The sequence below is a fragment of the Echiichthys vipera genome (genome assembly GCF_963691815.1).
Source record: "Echiichthys vipera genome assembly, chromosome: 21".
NCBI lineage: Eukaryota > Metazoa > Chordata > Actinopteri > Perciformes > Trachinidae > Echiichthys > Echiichthys vipera.
The window spans coordinates 13595497-13610481 of NC_139846.1; the positions used below are offsets into that span (position 1 = coordinate 13595497).

The 14985-nt window shown below is 39.1% G+C and overlaps 2 protein-coding genes across 2 annotated transcripts; both read right to left on the reverse strand.

Annotated features, from left to right (window-relative positions):
• Positions 1-1886: 1886 nt before the first annotated feature.
• On the reverse strand, positions 1887-5997 carry ppp1r42 (protein phosphatase 1, regulatory subunit 42; the record flags this gene model as incomplete). Its single annotated transcript, XM_083935821.1, has 7 exons — positions 1887-2008; positions 2397-2531; positions 2722-2839; positions 4469-4585; positions 5375-5513; positions 5610-5776; positions 5866-5997. The coding sequence occupies 7 exons, from the start codon at positions 5995-5997 to the stop codon at positions 1887-1889; spliced, it is 930 nt and encodes a 309-aa protein (XP_083791947.1).
• Positions 5998-9267: 3270 nt separating this feature from the next.
• cops5 (COP9 signalosome subunit 5) lies at positions 9268-14439 on the reverse strand. The gene is made up of 8 exons (XM_083936555.1): positions 14166-14439; positions 13671-13905; positions 12561-12689; positions 12081-12146; positions 11703-11788; positions 11413-11524; positions 10518-10666; positions 9268-9577 (listed from the first exon to the last, which is right to left on the reverse strand). The coding sequence occupies exons 1-8, from the start codon at positions 14300-14302 to the stop codon at positions 9487-9489; spliced, it is 1005 nt and encodes a 334-aa protein (XP_083792681.1). The 5' UTR covers positions 14303-14439; the 3' UTR covers positions 9268-9486.
• Between the last annotated feature and the right edge of the window lie 546 nt (positions 14440-14985).

Sequence of the window (14985 nt, forward strand, 5' to 3'; positions counted from 1 at the left end):
CAGTGCGCTCATCCAACACTTCACCTGTGTGCGTAAAAGTCTCAGGAGCCCTTAATTTATTGGATACACACAGCGTCGGACAAGTATTCCACTCCGACGTAATTAATCACTCTCCTCATAACACTCCCTCGCAGTGCAGAAGACGGCTCTTTCCCTTTCCTAACTTATTTCTGTCTGAGGGCAGCAGAGGCTCGTTTTCAACGCCAGAGGCAGGACTCTCTTTTCCCCTAACCCCGATATGTGGTAGGCCGTATCCCACTCTAATTGGCTGCGAACCTGACACTGTATTTTTCTTTATAAGCCTATCAAAAAGTAGCGAAGGGAAGAAAGTTAGTCAAAATGACCTAAAAAATGCACGCGTCATGGTCAGAAATAAAGGTGAGTCTTTCAAAAACGCTATTTGCAACACACAATGGAGACCGACTGACAAGGGTAAGGTGATATGCAAAACATTTGACTAATTGCCAGGGTGTCTTGAATTGCAAGCTCACTGGAACAGCTAATAAATAAACTCCAGCTCTGCAATCAACAGGCAGGCATTGAGGAAATTCTTGTGAGACCCAGAAATTAATCATTCTGATTTCCAAGGCTCCAAACGGAGATGTCGGCAAATTAATGAAAGGAATTATTCATAATATGTATATCCCCGGACTGTTCTTAATAAACATTGTTTTTGTAAGGATGGAGTAACAGTACTGCCCCGGGCCACTAATTATAGGGCCAAGTAAAAATAAGGTTAAATAAGCTGGTTTCCCTAATAACCCCGCATCTTTCTGGGGTTACACACCCACGTGGCTCTTCATTCAAATATTTAGTGACAATGATGACAATAAATACATCCGCACTGTTACTGCATTCGCTATAAAAGAGGACTGAATCATTTATCACACGCTGTTTGAATAGAAGCACGTGTTGTTAGCTTTAGATAATGTAAAGCCCTGTAATGTCCAGAGTGGTCATTTAGATTGTGCCACTCTGCTTCTCGTGGTTCACTTGTTTCCCGCAGCAGAAAAATGACACACACCATAGAAAATGTACCAGCAAGTAACAGTTTGAGGTGGACAGATTATTTATATGCTCAGACCCAAAACATGCAATTAGAAATAAACCAGCTGTGAAAGAGAGGGGAAGAAATGTGCACAAACCATTATTCATTGTTTTATTTTTAATTTCTAATGAGAGTAGATTATTTACACCATATTCATTCATTTATAACATTGTAGTTTTAAGAGACAGATAAAATCCAAACATTTGACAATGTGCTGTGAAAAAGGTATTTTTAAAAAACACTATAATCAACTCAAAGATACTGAAGTGACTGCAGCATATGGACATCACTGTGACTGTTCTCTTTCCTGCTAAATATACAGATATATATGATATACAGAGATCTGCAGCTATGATGACTAATAAGGTGCTTCCACAAGGCAGTAGCAGGGTTAGTCCTGCGTGTGTATAGTAGTGGGAGATTTTAGTAGACCTGTTAGGTTTTGTTTTAAGCATCCGCATGACTGCAGATGGATGATGATGTGTCAGCCACATGACTGAGAAGTCTGCTCATAGGATTCTTTAATTTTTGTGCCCTATGATATCAGCGAAAAGGAAGAAGAAGCATTATCAGATCATGGGTTATTGACAGGACTTCTTTACAAGAAAATAATTATCACAAAATGTATTTATTCTCGATTTTGGCAAGAATTGTAAAAAGGATCGGGATGTGGGGTGGGTTCAAACCTATTAGCAGTTGTCATCACTCATCATAATAAACATTTCATCATTGAGTACACAAGTTCTGTTTGACAGCTATGTAATGTTGCTAAATTAGTGTCTACAGTTAAATAATTTAGTAAGAAATGAAATGGAGAGAGATAAAAGTGTCTCTCGCGTTAACTGAGGAATGTGTGAGCTATGACTCTGGACCTGAGAGACGGCTGCGGCTTCCACCTCTGCATGTTAGTGAGGCTGTGGATGTGACCAGGATGTGGACCCTGACCCACGTTAAAGTCATCTGGAATATAAACAATGTCACAGGAGAACACACAAACACAAAATCTGAATAAATTCAAACGTGTAAAACCCCACCCAGCACAACTTCTTTAAAAATATGATAAACAGAAACATCAAAACACTGTTTTAAAATTGTATTTTACTGAAAATGATATATATCAGGATTTAGCTGTTTTTCAATATTATGGCTATCCATATCAAATTTCTAAGAAAATCAAAGATGTTACCATGCAAAAACAAAAGACAGTGAATACACAGTAGGAACATCTAAATCACTGTAGTAGAAGTTAAGGGCTGTTTGTTGAGATATACCTGATCCCATAAATTCAATGAATGTGGGCAAAGATGTCACAGTAGATTAAAAAAAAGTACAGAATTTAGGGACTCACTTTTTAAGGGATAGGAGGTTGACGGTCCGGTCATCAAATGATTGTTGTTTTTCTTCTTCTTGGCCTCTTTGGATGCTTTCCAGTTAATAAGGAACTGTCTGGTTAACTCATTAATTTCCCTGCCATCGAGAACCTCTATAAAAAATATCAATTCATTAATTAACCAAACAAACATTTTATATAAAACTGAAACGTGAACCATGCATTTTTTTGATCCAAGCTTTTATCATTAAGCGGTGTCTTAATTATTAGCATGGGTAAGGTAAACTAATAAAGGGCACTTTCATATGAGGATACCGTTGAGAAAGCACAGGAATAATCTCACCGAGGCTTTTGCACACGGTTATCAGGCGGTCTCTGTACTTGGGTTTTTTACACACAGGATTTCCACCCAAATCCATTTGAATCAGCCGAGGCCAGCGGCTGAACACGTCCTCTAACTCCTGAAAATACACAAAAAGAAAAATTTCATTAATAATATGTTTTATTATATGGTCTTTTCATTTGAACAACTAATGATCCAAATGGCAGAAGTATATCTCTACAGCTATTCTCAGTAATTAAAATAGGACACAATGCACAACTTTCTTTGAAACAAATATGATGCATGTTTATAATTACTAATCAGAGACAAACATCAGGGAGACTTTTAAAGACACGGTATAAGTGAATGGTAATGTGAAGTACAAGGGCAAGGGAGAGTGCATAAACAACACATCAGTCTATTTTAATAAACAGTGTCGCCGGTGTCATGTAACTACAAGTTTTCTCCTGAGGCAGTGTGAGGCTGGCTCCTCCAGCAAGTTGCCTGCAGTTGTATGTTTATCTAAAGGCACATTAATCCAAGCTTGGAAATATGAATACTCTCTGGACACGCTCTGATTGTTCATTGCCTTCCTGTCTTGGCCAAAGCGCTTCCACTTTTCCAGCTCGTGCTGCAATCAGTTCAGAGGGGACCCCTGAGCACCGCGCGCTCCCAGGCTTTGATAAATGATCGTGTCAGGGCCGTCACTCAGAAGGCCCTCACTGAAGAGCAGCCCAGCGCCAAATTGCCCCCCACGCGGGGGCGTGGAGAGCAGCAAAGGCTGGATACTCACTGAGCTTGGCTGGCTCTCTGCCTGGACTAATGATGGGCCAGTTATGAACCTGTATTTGACCAGGGCTTCGATTCCCCTGTCCTCTCTGCCCTGCACAGAGCTAACGGTCTCCGAAGATGCTCCCCATTTGTCACCCTAGCTGACTGCCTGTCATAATCTATTTTAAAAATCCATAATGTTTCCTCTGGATTCTGAGCAAAAGGTGCAGAAGAAGGGATTGATCCTTTGGAGGGCTGTCTTTGCAAGATCAATAGCGGCAGACGGGTTGTATAAATTATAGGAGATATCTGCTAAAAATGACACGTGTACAGCAATTACCCGCATCAACATTCTCAAAAGAAAATTGCTTGTGTTAAAAAAAGTAGCTTCAGCAATGTAGTCAATTATATAGCGCTTTCAATGTGTCATCCTAGCCTGAGACTCAAAAACAAGCAGGTCATTTATCAAGGAAGTCAGCGAGCATAGATACTATCTCTGCCTTTCTCCCATAAAGTTAAGTACTGGTGGTTCTAAGTATCAAATAGAGGATTCTGAGGCAGAGAGGAAAACTCACCCTCCTAAGGAAAGAGAGAAACTCGTGCTTGTTTAAAGCTGTCAGCGAGAGAAGCCTCAGGGGAACGGCTCGCTGATTTGTTGAATAATTCTGACCCTGTGCGAGACGTGGAGACTGGGAACCCATGGCGGGATTTGCAGGATTTGGTTCTTTAGAACCCTGTTCTCCATATCATTTCACACATCACTGCAGAAAGCTACGGAACAATGTTAATTCTGACCCGATCAACTAAATAGTTGGTATGTTGACTTTAATACACCATGTCATGCATAGTTGCTGTGATGTGGTACTATTTACTTTGACTGCATAGTATACAGCATGCAGCCATGAACACTCTATCTCACATGAGATGAAGCCTTGAACTGTTTTCCTGGACTCTTTTAGTAAAAAAAGAAAAAAAGAAGAGAAGAAACTATATTTACCTCCATATTGTGCAATCTATTGTCAGAAGCAGAAAAATGCTGGAGTTCCTTCAGCACTGTTAGGTCCCTGATATCATCAATGTTGTTGTTACTGATATTCAGGACACAAAGAGATTCCTGCGCAAAGAATTCAGATTCATGAAGAGAGAAGAGTTCATTTCACAGTTAATACAATGGCAGAATATTGCAACATATACATTGTGGACCTGAGGGAGAAAACCCAGCACAGGAAAGATATTTTTTTGGAATACTCAGCCAAATGTTAAGCCGCATAGTAACTGTATTACTATAGTGAGGCCAAAATAAATGTACACTTTACAGTAATTCAATCTCTTTCTTCCCTTGTGATCCATTTGGATGAAGCATTAAGATGTGTTCTCTTTATGTGCCTGAACTATGAGGATCCCGGCCAAATCAGAGTCTAGATAGTGCTGTTGATAAATATTCATCTTGGTTTGAAGTTCTATAACGGTACATTTATAAAAAGCTGGAACTCTTTAAATTTGCACAGCAATTTCTTTAATTATCCAAACAAACAAGAAGCTGAGATTTTTGGTTTGTTTATCCATGGCCTGGGCAGTAAACGAAGTAAATAGACCTAACTGATTTGTCAGACCAGAGAGAGCAACAGAGGTCTCTTTGACATCATCAATCCCAGCACAATACGGCTTTTACATGGATTACTGGCCTCAGAGAAATCGGAGATCTTTTAAACTTCATGTGATAACTTACCAGGTTTCACCACATTTATTCTTATACCTAAAAAGATCAAATAAGGCTTCCCTCTGACCTTTTGATTACTTAAATATATATCATTTTAAAGAAATCTCAAATTATATCAGGGAGTGTGGATCGTCCTTTTCTCGTACTATCTCTATGCTGAACAATTTAAAAAATAGGTCATACAGCCAGTGAGAGGAGAGTCATGGGGTCAAGGAGCAACTTTTCCCCTGGTGCCAGCCTCTGATTCTCCAGATGAAGCTCCTTGAGCTCACGGAGCATCTCTAAGCCCTCCACCACTGCAATCCTGTTTCCACCCAGATACCTACAGAGCAGGAAAACCACACACATGTTCAGGCACACCGTAGACTTTAAACAATTACCACAGCTGGACAACAATCAGTGAAACGGGTCTACTCACAGTTTGGAGAGCCTCAGCAGATTGGAGAGATTCTCTATATGAGTGATGTTATTGTTCTGCATATACAGATGGGTGAGGTTGGAGGCAAAGCCAAGGTTGCAAATGTGTGTGATCTGATTATCATACAGGTAAAGGACAGTGAGGTTTCTACACATTGAGAGATCTCCCTGGAAAAAGAAAAATAATGTAAAAGTGAGGCAATCAAGAGGAAGAAAAGCGGAGAATTCAAACATCAGCGTTGATTATGGCTACTTACGATATCCTCGATACTCTTGCTGAAAAAGTGGAGGTGGGTGAGTGTCTTGAGGTACTCTGGGAAGGAGAGGCCCCTTTTCTTTTTGAAGTGGTTTCTAGATTTAGCGATCAGATCTATGGTCAGGCGTACCATGGTGGCTCGTCACAGATGCTGCTTAAGAGAGGATCCTTTTCAGCTTCAGCCAAGCATTCAGCCCACAGCAGTGACTAGATCTGTCTGCTTCGGAGAAAAATGGACTTCAGCAGGCAAACAAATGTTTCTCAAAATAACTGTTTAATAATGCTGCTAATCATTATTGGGCATTTGAAATCACAAATGACAGGCAAAAGATTAACCTTGTAGAGAACTTTAAATGGCCTAAAACCTAATTGTCAATTCACCATTAGGGATAATTGATGGTGGAAAACACATCCCTATTCTCCAGGAAACTTGCGAAGAGGCCAAAGGTTGGGTGACCACTCAATGTATGTTGTAATTAGAGTGGTCAATTCCCAGAGAGCCTCCACTTCCTTACATTCAATACCCATGGGGCTTGTTTATTAGCTTGACCTGACATTGAGATATGAAAATGTGCTTTGATTTTACTTTGCAAAATAGGCCTTGCTATTATTATTATTATTATTATTATTATTAGCCTATGTGTGTAGCCATAGTTTATAGTGGAAGGTAGAGGAAGGCAGTGAGATGTGATGGCAGGTATTTTCCACACTTGATCTCAAGGCATCAGGCCGAGTTTATAGGAGACGTACTGATCGATAAACAAGAGCTGGACAGAAGCTAAAGGCTAACTGAACTTATAATACACCCCTGGGCCTGTCCTCTCCTCTCCAGGGACACTCAGGGACAGCAGTTTATCACTGTCAAAGGAATGTGCGACAGATATGTACGTACGGGTGCAGTAGGTAGCCTACGTATATAAATATCTAGAATTTGGATATGTGCAAATATTAATGAAACCTTCCTACCTCTCGAGGTGTTCAGAAATGTTGAAATGCGAGCAAGCTAGACTGTTTTAAGGAAGTTGTAGCTATAAAGCTAACCGCAAGTCAGACGGGTTTTGTTTGAGTATCATGTTTCTATGGAAACCACGGAAGCGACGCGTCATTCACGGAACTGGCGAAACGGAAGTAAGCAATTAAATAATGGGAACATAAAAACAATAATGGTAGGCTAATTCTATTAATATATCTCGGGGTGTTTATGTGTTTATTGAGTGAAGCAGTATTTGGGTTATAACCAAGTTTTTCAGAAATGTTACCGCCATTTTGGGGAAAATACCAGCAGTTGTTTTGTATAATCGCAAATAAATCGTTTTGACAAAAGGGAGTGCTTAACTAAATCCTGCATTATTCTTCTAAAAATAATTTGGGACATGTCAGGAATTGATAAAAACAGAAATTATTTTTCAGGATAAGTAATAAGTCTTACAATAGCCTTTTTCTCACCATCACACACGCATATTAACACAATCACATCCACTGAACTAAATGTAGGCTAAAACTTTATATCAGAAGTTTAAAGTTTCTGACTTTTCACCTAAAATGACATTTATCCAAGTGTCCCATCTTTTCAAAGCCACATACCAAATCAGGACCACATCCCATGTCTCCCAGTGACCCCTGCAGTGTTAATCTATATCATGTCAAGACCTGGGTTTCCTGTAAGGGAGTGACTTGTCTCCACTTATGCAGGAGCACATGGCGGAGAGGAAGTGTAGCACCTCCAGCTTTCTGAGCTGGGATCAACTTCCACACACACACACACACACACACACACACACACACACACACACACACACACACACACACACACACACACACACACACACACACACACACACACACACACACACACACACACACACACACACACACACACACACACACACACACACACACACACACACACACACACACACACACACACACACACACACACACACACACACACACACACACACACACACACACACACACACACACACACTGGGTTAGCCAAAATAAACACATCATCTCCAGATCTTAGTGGGGTCATTAGATCTATAGGGCCTAAATACTGTAGCTGCACATAGCTATTAATCATGAACCTTACCAATCTGCTGCTCTCATATCAGTCTTTGCCAAATCACCTAGGTATTCACTCTTTAATTTTGTGTGGACAACAAAGGAAAATTAATTCCTTTGCAATCTGCGTAATATTTAATATTAATGGGCAACATACTTTGGAATTAGAAAACTGCTAAATGTAAAAGGTAGAATACACGGGTAAAGGATTCTTGGCTGCCCACAATTTGACTTGATTAGAATTTACATACATTTTCTTATTCCACCTTTAGTCATGCATGCAAATGTCCATCTGGTGATAATCACAATATTTACATGTCCAACGAGTTCAATATGTTTCACTGATTCTTAAATCACCATGGAAGACCAAACATTTGGGGAAACTATTTTAGAAAGTGCATACTCTAAATACTTTCTCAGCACTGTGACAGTCATCCATGTAATACATTTAAATATCTGGCAAAAACATGAGCTATTCAGTGTGTGCAGAAAACCTATTCAACTACTATTTCAAATTCCTAAATTACATTAAATATAATGTAATAAGTTTCCTCTTCCTAAACTGCTACACTGAACACCCCCCAATTTAGAACATGGCTCAAATAATGGTAAAAGAAAATCATTATAAGAACTGGTGCCAAAGCTCATGCGCAGGAGAAAAAACAGACACCTCCACTGCTCCACTGGGATTTTCTCCTCTGCGATACCTGACATTAAAAATATACATCGGACCATTACAATACCATAAAAAAAGACATGACACGAACCCAGGCCAGAGCAGCGTTCTGTAAAAAAAAAAAAAGGGCAGACTTGGTGAGTGTCTGCTCCGATGGAGAGCAGACACGTTGGGTGAATAGACTCCAGTGTGTGCGGCTTCTGTTTCTGCGCTGCATCACTGCCACGCAACAACCTGAGGAGCTGGCCACTCTGCCGGAGTGTGTACCACCGAGAGCCAAACTGTGCTGGGAGTGACTCCGCAGAGACATCCCACACATGGCAGCCGATTCCCTTTGAGCCTATGCAGAAGCTTGAGATTGTTGTTCCATTATGTAATGCTGTGACAGGCTACACTTGAATGACTGACTGGTGCTGTTAGGCTGTGTGTTGCATGGTTGCAGAAAAACACCGGCGCTACATGCAAAAGGAGTTTTAGTAACAGCAAGAGCATGAAAGAAACAATGCTGCAGTGCCTCGTTTTATTAACTAGGACTGAATATGTGAAGACAAATGTCCACATTATACACCAATTCATTTAAAAAAAAAAATCCTAGCTTCATGTTGCATAAAATAGAAATAAATGAATGTTTTTGTTCAGTATGAAAAACACCACATACAGCAGTTGCATATTTTACGTTTTATTTTTTGCACAAGTTCTTTACTGTATAATCCTTAACTCCTTCTAGGACAGGAAGATAAAACAAATTTAAAAAAAAGCCCCCCTAAGAGAAATGACAGATAATCCTTCCCATAGCAGTTAAACAAACCATAAACCGATAAGTGCGAGACGTGCACAAAAAAAGACTTCCAGGTGAAATCCGAATCAGCCCGTAGTTCAGGTTTAATTGCCAGATGTGTTGATTTGATTGAAGAGTTTGTCCTTAATCACTTGAGACATCAGGCCATGAATGGCCTCTATGGTTGTCTTGCAGCTAAAACAAACCACAGTGAAAAATGAAGATTAGCTCAATTATTTCAGACGGACACAACATAGAGAGATGTAACACCTTCACTGACTGGTATCAGGCTATAAAGAGCAATACGTTGTATGGGAGTCATTTGTGGTACTATGTCTCTATCTGTGTATCAGATATTACTGAAACTACTATTAATATAGTAGTAAAGAATATTAGGCTTTTGATGCTCCTTTGGTTGGTTTGAATCACAAACATTTAATTAATCCGTTTAATCATTTCTAAATGTAATAGTGCCACAGGTTTATATTTATTATATTATATTTTTTAGGAAGGTTTGAAAACCCAATAGACTACAGATCAAGAAATAAGTTTAATAAAGTCCAAGTCAGTTAATCGATCGACAGACAATTAATCAGCCGCTACTTTGATAATGGATTTATCATTCTCTGTTTTATATCATTTTAAACAGAACCTCTTTGGGTGTTGGACAGACAAAAGACATTTAGAGTCGTCTCTTTGGAAACTATGACGGGCTTTTCTGATTATCTTCTGACATTTTATAGATATTTTGTTTATCAAATAATTTAGATAATAATCAGTACAAAAAATAATGTTGATTGTAGCCCTAAATTAAAAGTTTAACAACATTTTAAGATTCAAATGGAAAGAAACAGACATTTTATTACCAACTTCCCTTAATACCGGTGCCTAATTCCATCAAAATCTTACACAGGATTAGGGTTATTGTTAACATAAGGACACAAATGTATTATCAACAAATCATTTGAGTTAGAAATTATTTTATATGATGCAGTAACTTTACAAAAGTAATACCACCAACCACTTTATTTTTAGGATCTACAATATACAGTAACTAATGGAAAATACCTATAGTTCCCAAAAATAGATGTTCACATTTAACTTAAACTTTTATATTGCTAAGAAAAACATTCACCTATCTCGTGTTGCTTTGGCCAGTTTGTCCTCAGACTTCCTGTCATGTGTGTCCAACCCGAGCATGAAGCTGCCTCTGCCAAGCTGAGCCTCCGACTGCTCCAGCTTCTCCGACAGGTCAAACACCTGGCCTGTGGTGTAGTCCGAGTTCTGACCATCCAACAAACACACACAAACCAACTCATGCGCAATATGCCAACAAATGCTGAATAACAGATATCCCACAAAGAAGAAGAATTGTGCAGAATGGCAACAAATCTGTCCAGCAAGCTGTAGGAACACTTTGTGCGTTGTGGTGAATGAAAAGGAGCCAGTGAAAGGTTTGCTTAAGGTGAGGCCGTGTTTTTAGTGGAAAAGGTAATTAAAACACAATGACACAGGGGCCCCTGACTAGGGTGACAGTGTAGCAACTGACAAAGCCTGTCACCCAAGGAGCAGCTCGTTCTTGACGTCTAGTCAATTCATCTTCATCCAGAATGCCAAATAGCTAACTGTTTGGATAAGCCTGATGCCTATTTAGACTGTTTATTTAAGCTCGGGACAGAGTGACTGCATCCACAATAGATTTCACATGAGGGGCTTTCAATCCTTGGAATGAACTGTGGGGGGGGGGGGGGGGGGGGGGGGGGGGGAGCAGAGGATCCGTGGTAAAGTAAGACAGCATCTGTATCACTGGAGTTGGGACCAACTTGTATACTTATCTCCTTTGTTAAACAGTTTAAATTAACCTTATTACTAAATTAAATAAACAGGGACTTTTGCTACTAAGCAGCAATAAATCATGACATCACAAGCGAGTGACCACATGTCTCAATGAGTTATAGTGTAATAATTAACCATAAATCAAAATGTCAAACAATTAGGAAACATTTAGCTTTTAGAAGTTGCCTACATACCGTGAGGAGACTTGAGGAACTTAAAGTATTGACCCAATATTTGTTCCAAAGGAGTTCCAGAAGCTTTCTATCAAGGGAGGACTTAAAGTAAGTTACCTCCAAGGCGTAATACCTAAAAAACAAAAAAGCAAACAAACATAAGCCACGTACAGTCATGAGCACACGATAGAAAAGTATTTCAATTAAGGTAAAAAATTAAAAATATATATTTTACACGACAGTTACTTTATACGTTTTGATAGAAATATCTGTAATATAGTGCCAAGACTGTGATATATATCAATACTCACTGTTTACAGTGAACACCAAAGTCTTCAATCTTGTTCAAAGGGATTGTTTGGTATTCTGAAGGTCCCTCATCAGGAGGTTTGTAACCCTGAAAATCCAAAGAGGAAATGCTGAGAAAAAACATCAAACAAAATAGCTCTGTACTATAACCTGATAATTATTTGACTAATAAGTAATGAAGTAGTGAGACACACAGGCAATTACAAGATCATGAATTCTAGTTTATTTAGTATAACAAATATAAAACAATAAAACCTAAAGTAAAAACTAAAAATGTGAGGAAAACATACATGGACATAAATCATTGACAGCAAATTATTCTATTACTTTTATAATTATAGTTTCAGGAGAACCGCAGCCATGTACAGTCTTTGCTTTACCTTTGGGTAGGTCCTGAAGGCCCCAAGGTTGACTTTCCCTGCAGAAATAGTCCGAGTGGGGTCGATCTGTAGGAAGCAAGATACAGTAGAACAGGAAAGCAAAGTCAGGGGTCATTCAATCCTCCTGGGACCACTCAAAAAACCGGCCACCAGGAGCCTTTTACTATGGCTGTCAGTGTGCCGAAAATAAACACTTAATTATAGGATGCCCATGGCATTTAAGCACTCCTAAACCAAATGAAGTGTAAATAGCGTATATGGTTGCAATATCAAAATATTAATCAGTACATGGAGACCTACAACTCATACATCAACAATTTCACTGCCTTCTCAGTTACACACACATTACCTTGTATTGTCATACTTAGAAAGTAAAAACCTTACTTTCCTGAATACCATTTTCACTGGGTGCAATTAGGAAGCACATTAACAAAGCATTTGGCTTGGGAAGAAAACATATTACTATTTCCTCAGTCTTACCACAACGGCCACAAAAGGCTCCTGAAATTGCTGGTTGAGCATCTGAGTGCTGACATCTATGCCGGAGAGCCAGCATCCATAGCCTGGGTGACTGTGGTACCAGCCAATAGCATTCTCCAGCCGGCCAACCTGAAAGATTATAGACAGATGCAGGTTATTATTCAAGCCATTAAATACACCATTACATTACATATAAAAATAACACAAATAGTATTAAAAGATGTTATAATTGAACTGTATTAAGTGCAGTGTGTAATTTATATTTTTGTAATGTTCTTTTTTAGGGGGGGGGGTATGCTACTTCATACAACTGACAGTGAGGCAATAGAATTATAATATGATGCATTTGAAGAAGAAAAACACATATCCACAATGTAGTAGCCTTGCTAAAAGACAGTGTTTTGTACCATTATTTGCATAAATGAATAACCGTGTTGATGAATGATACGGGTGAAATAGTGGTGAGATATTAATAATCTGCTTTCATAGCAGAGTTAATGTCATATTTCATTTTATATACACTGTAGTTCTAAAGTACTGTTAAAAATTAAATAAGAATATCTGTGGTTAAAATAACTAAACAAGAATGTTTGTTTTTTAACTAAACCAGTAAATGAGTTCCCCCTAAAGCTCTAATTCCAACTTTACCATACAGTATCCCTGCTTATTGTTTGCAACAGTACAATAAATCAATAGCTACCATAGTAATAACGGTAGACACACATATATATTTATATAATCTGACTGTATATAGCATCATATTGCCCAATCCTATGGTGAGAAACTATCACATCTTGGTATGAGCTTCAGAACTCATGTGGGTATATGTCTAACCTAGAAACCAGAGGAATCTGCCTCATGATTCATTTGTTCTTGCGATTAGTTTGGTGATGCTGGGCTAGTGGATGTATAGTCCAAGTAGATATTCTTTAACAGTTAAATGAAATTTGCCCTAGCCTCTAAATAAAAATGATTGCGATCAATTCCATCTACGGTAAGTGATGAACTATAAATCAAAATAACTCTGAACAATGTGAATGCAGAGTTTGGTTCCTCCTCTCTCTAAAATGAAATCTGTGAGATGCCCTTTAATGGAAGTCAGTGTCCAACCTGTTTGGCATTTTCAATGTAGGCAGCCATGTACTCGTATGCTGCAGCCTGAGCGTTGACTCGCGTTTCCGTGCCCTCCACGGGCAAGGCAAAGCTGTCCATAATGATCATGGTTTCACCGTCCACCTTCCCCAGCATGAGGCCCATCACCTCCAGGTTTCCCCCAGACCTGGCATGCATGACCATCTTCAACAGGGCCAAGGCGGAGATCTTGCAGTACTTGAAATAGTGGTTACTACGAGTCAAAGAAAGATGCATATTCAATATGAAGTATATTAAGGATCATGTTATGGAGTAGATACATTTGAAAATACACAAAACACACTGTAGTTAGATGTAGCTGACAAACAAGCCAATGCTAGTTGTTTGTAGCCAAGACATGAAGGGTGCTCCAACAACAAATGACCGTAACACAACACAAGACACCGAAAATGTAGCTCAAGAATCACTTAAACAAAATACCATATTAGTATTTTATTGCCTAACGATACTTACTCCTTTGTCCATGGCTTCGCAGCGAGAATTTCTTGTTGTTGCTTTTTGTCATATTTGTAAATTTCGTCAATGCTCTGAACTTCCTGCATGCTGTTGGTTAGCTCCCATGTTTTCTGAGGCGTGCTGCTCCCCGCCATGATTAAATTATCCAAGCAAAAACAAAAAAAAAGAGTCGTTAAAACCCCCTATTTCTGCTCAAGAACGCGAAAGAAATGTTTATATTTCTCCGGAGATTTTTGATACCGTCACTGGGCCAAATGTTCATTTGCAGAGGGAGCCATGACAGTGAGTGACACCAAAATACAAAGGTGCAATCGCAGGGGACATTTATCGTAATGTTACACAATTACAGATTGATTAGTTTGTATGGTATATTGAATTTATTCACATAAAAAATGAACCATATAGATAGCGATGATATTCCACCTATAGCGATTTTCATCGAATCTATCACTCATATCAAAGTATAATCCCCCCCCTCTGCTAGAACGAATGGTTGAGTCCCTGGAAGACACTGCTTTCTCAGGGAGCCATGACAGTGGATAATACCAATACGCAAAAGTGAAATCGCAGGGGACATTTATCGTAATGTTGCACAATTATGTATTCATAGCTTTGTATGGCACATGCCATTTTTATCATTAAAACTAAATCATATAGATAGAAATAATCTTCCACGTGAAGCGATTTATACCGTGTCTATCACTTATATTCAAGTACAATCACCCCTCTGACAATGTTTTTGATGGTTTAGTCCTGGGAAGCCTCATGACTAACCGTCGGTGACGCAGTGACATCTAGCGGCGGAGGTTCCCTCGTG

Coding starts and splice junctions, on each gene's coding strand:
- cops5 (XM_083936555.1), bottom strand. CDS start 14,302: ATGGCGGGGAGCAGCACGCCTCAGAAAACATGGGAGCTAACCAACAGC. Junction 13,906..14,165: donor GCGAAGCCATGGACAAAGGA/GTAAGTATCGTT, acceptor TTTGACTCGTAG/TAACCACTATTTCAAGTACT. Junction 10,667..11,412: donor GTTCCTCAAGTCTCCTCACG/GTATGTAGGCAA, acceptor TTGGATGGTCAG/AACTCGGACTACACCACAGG.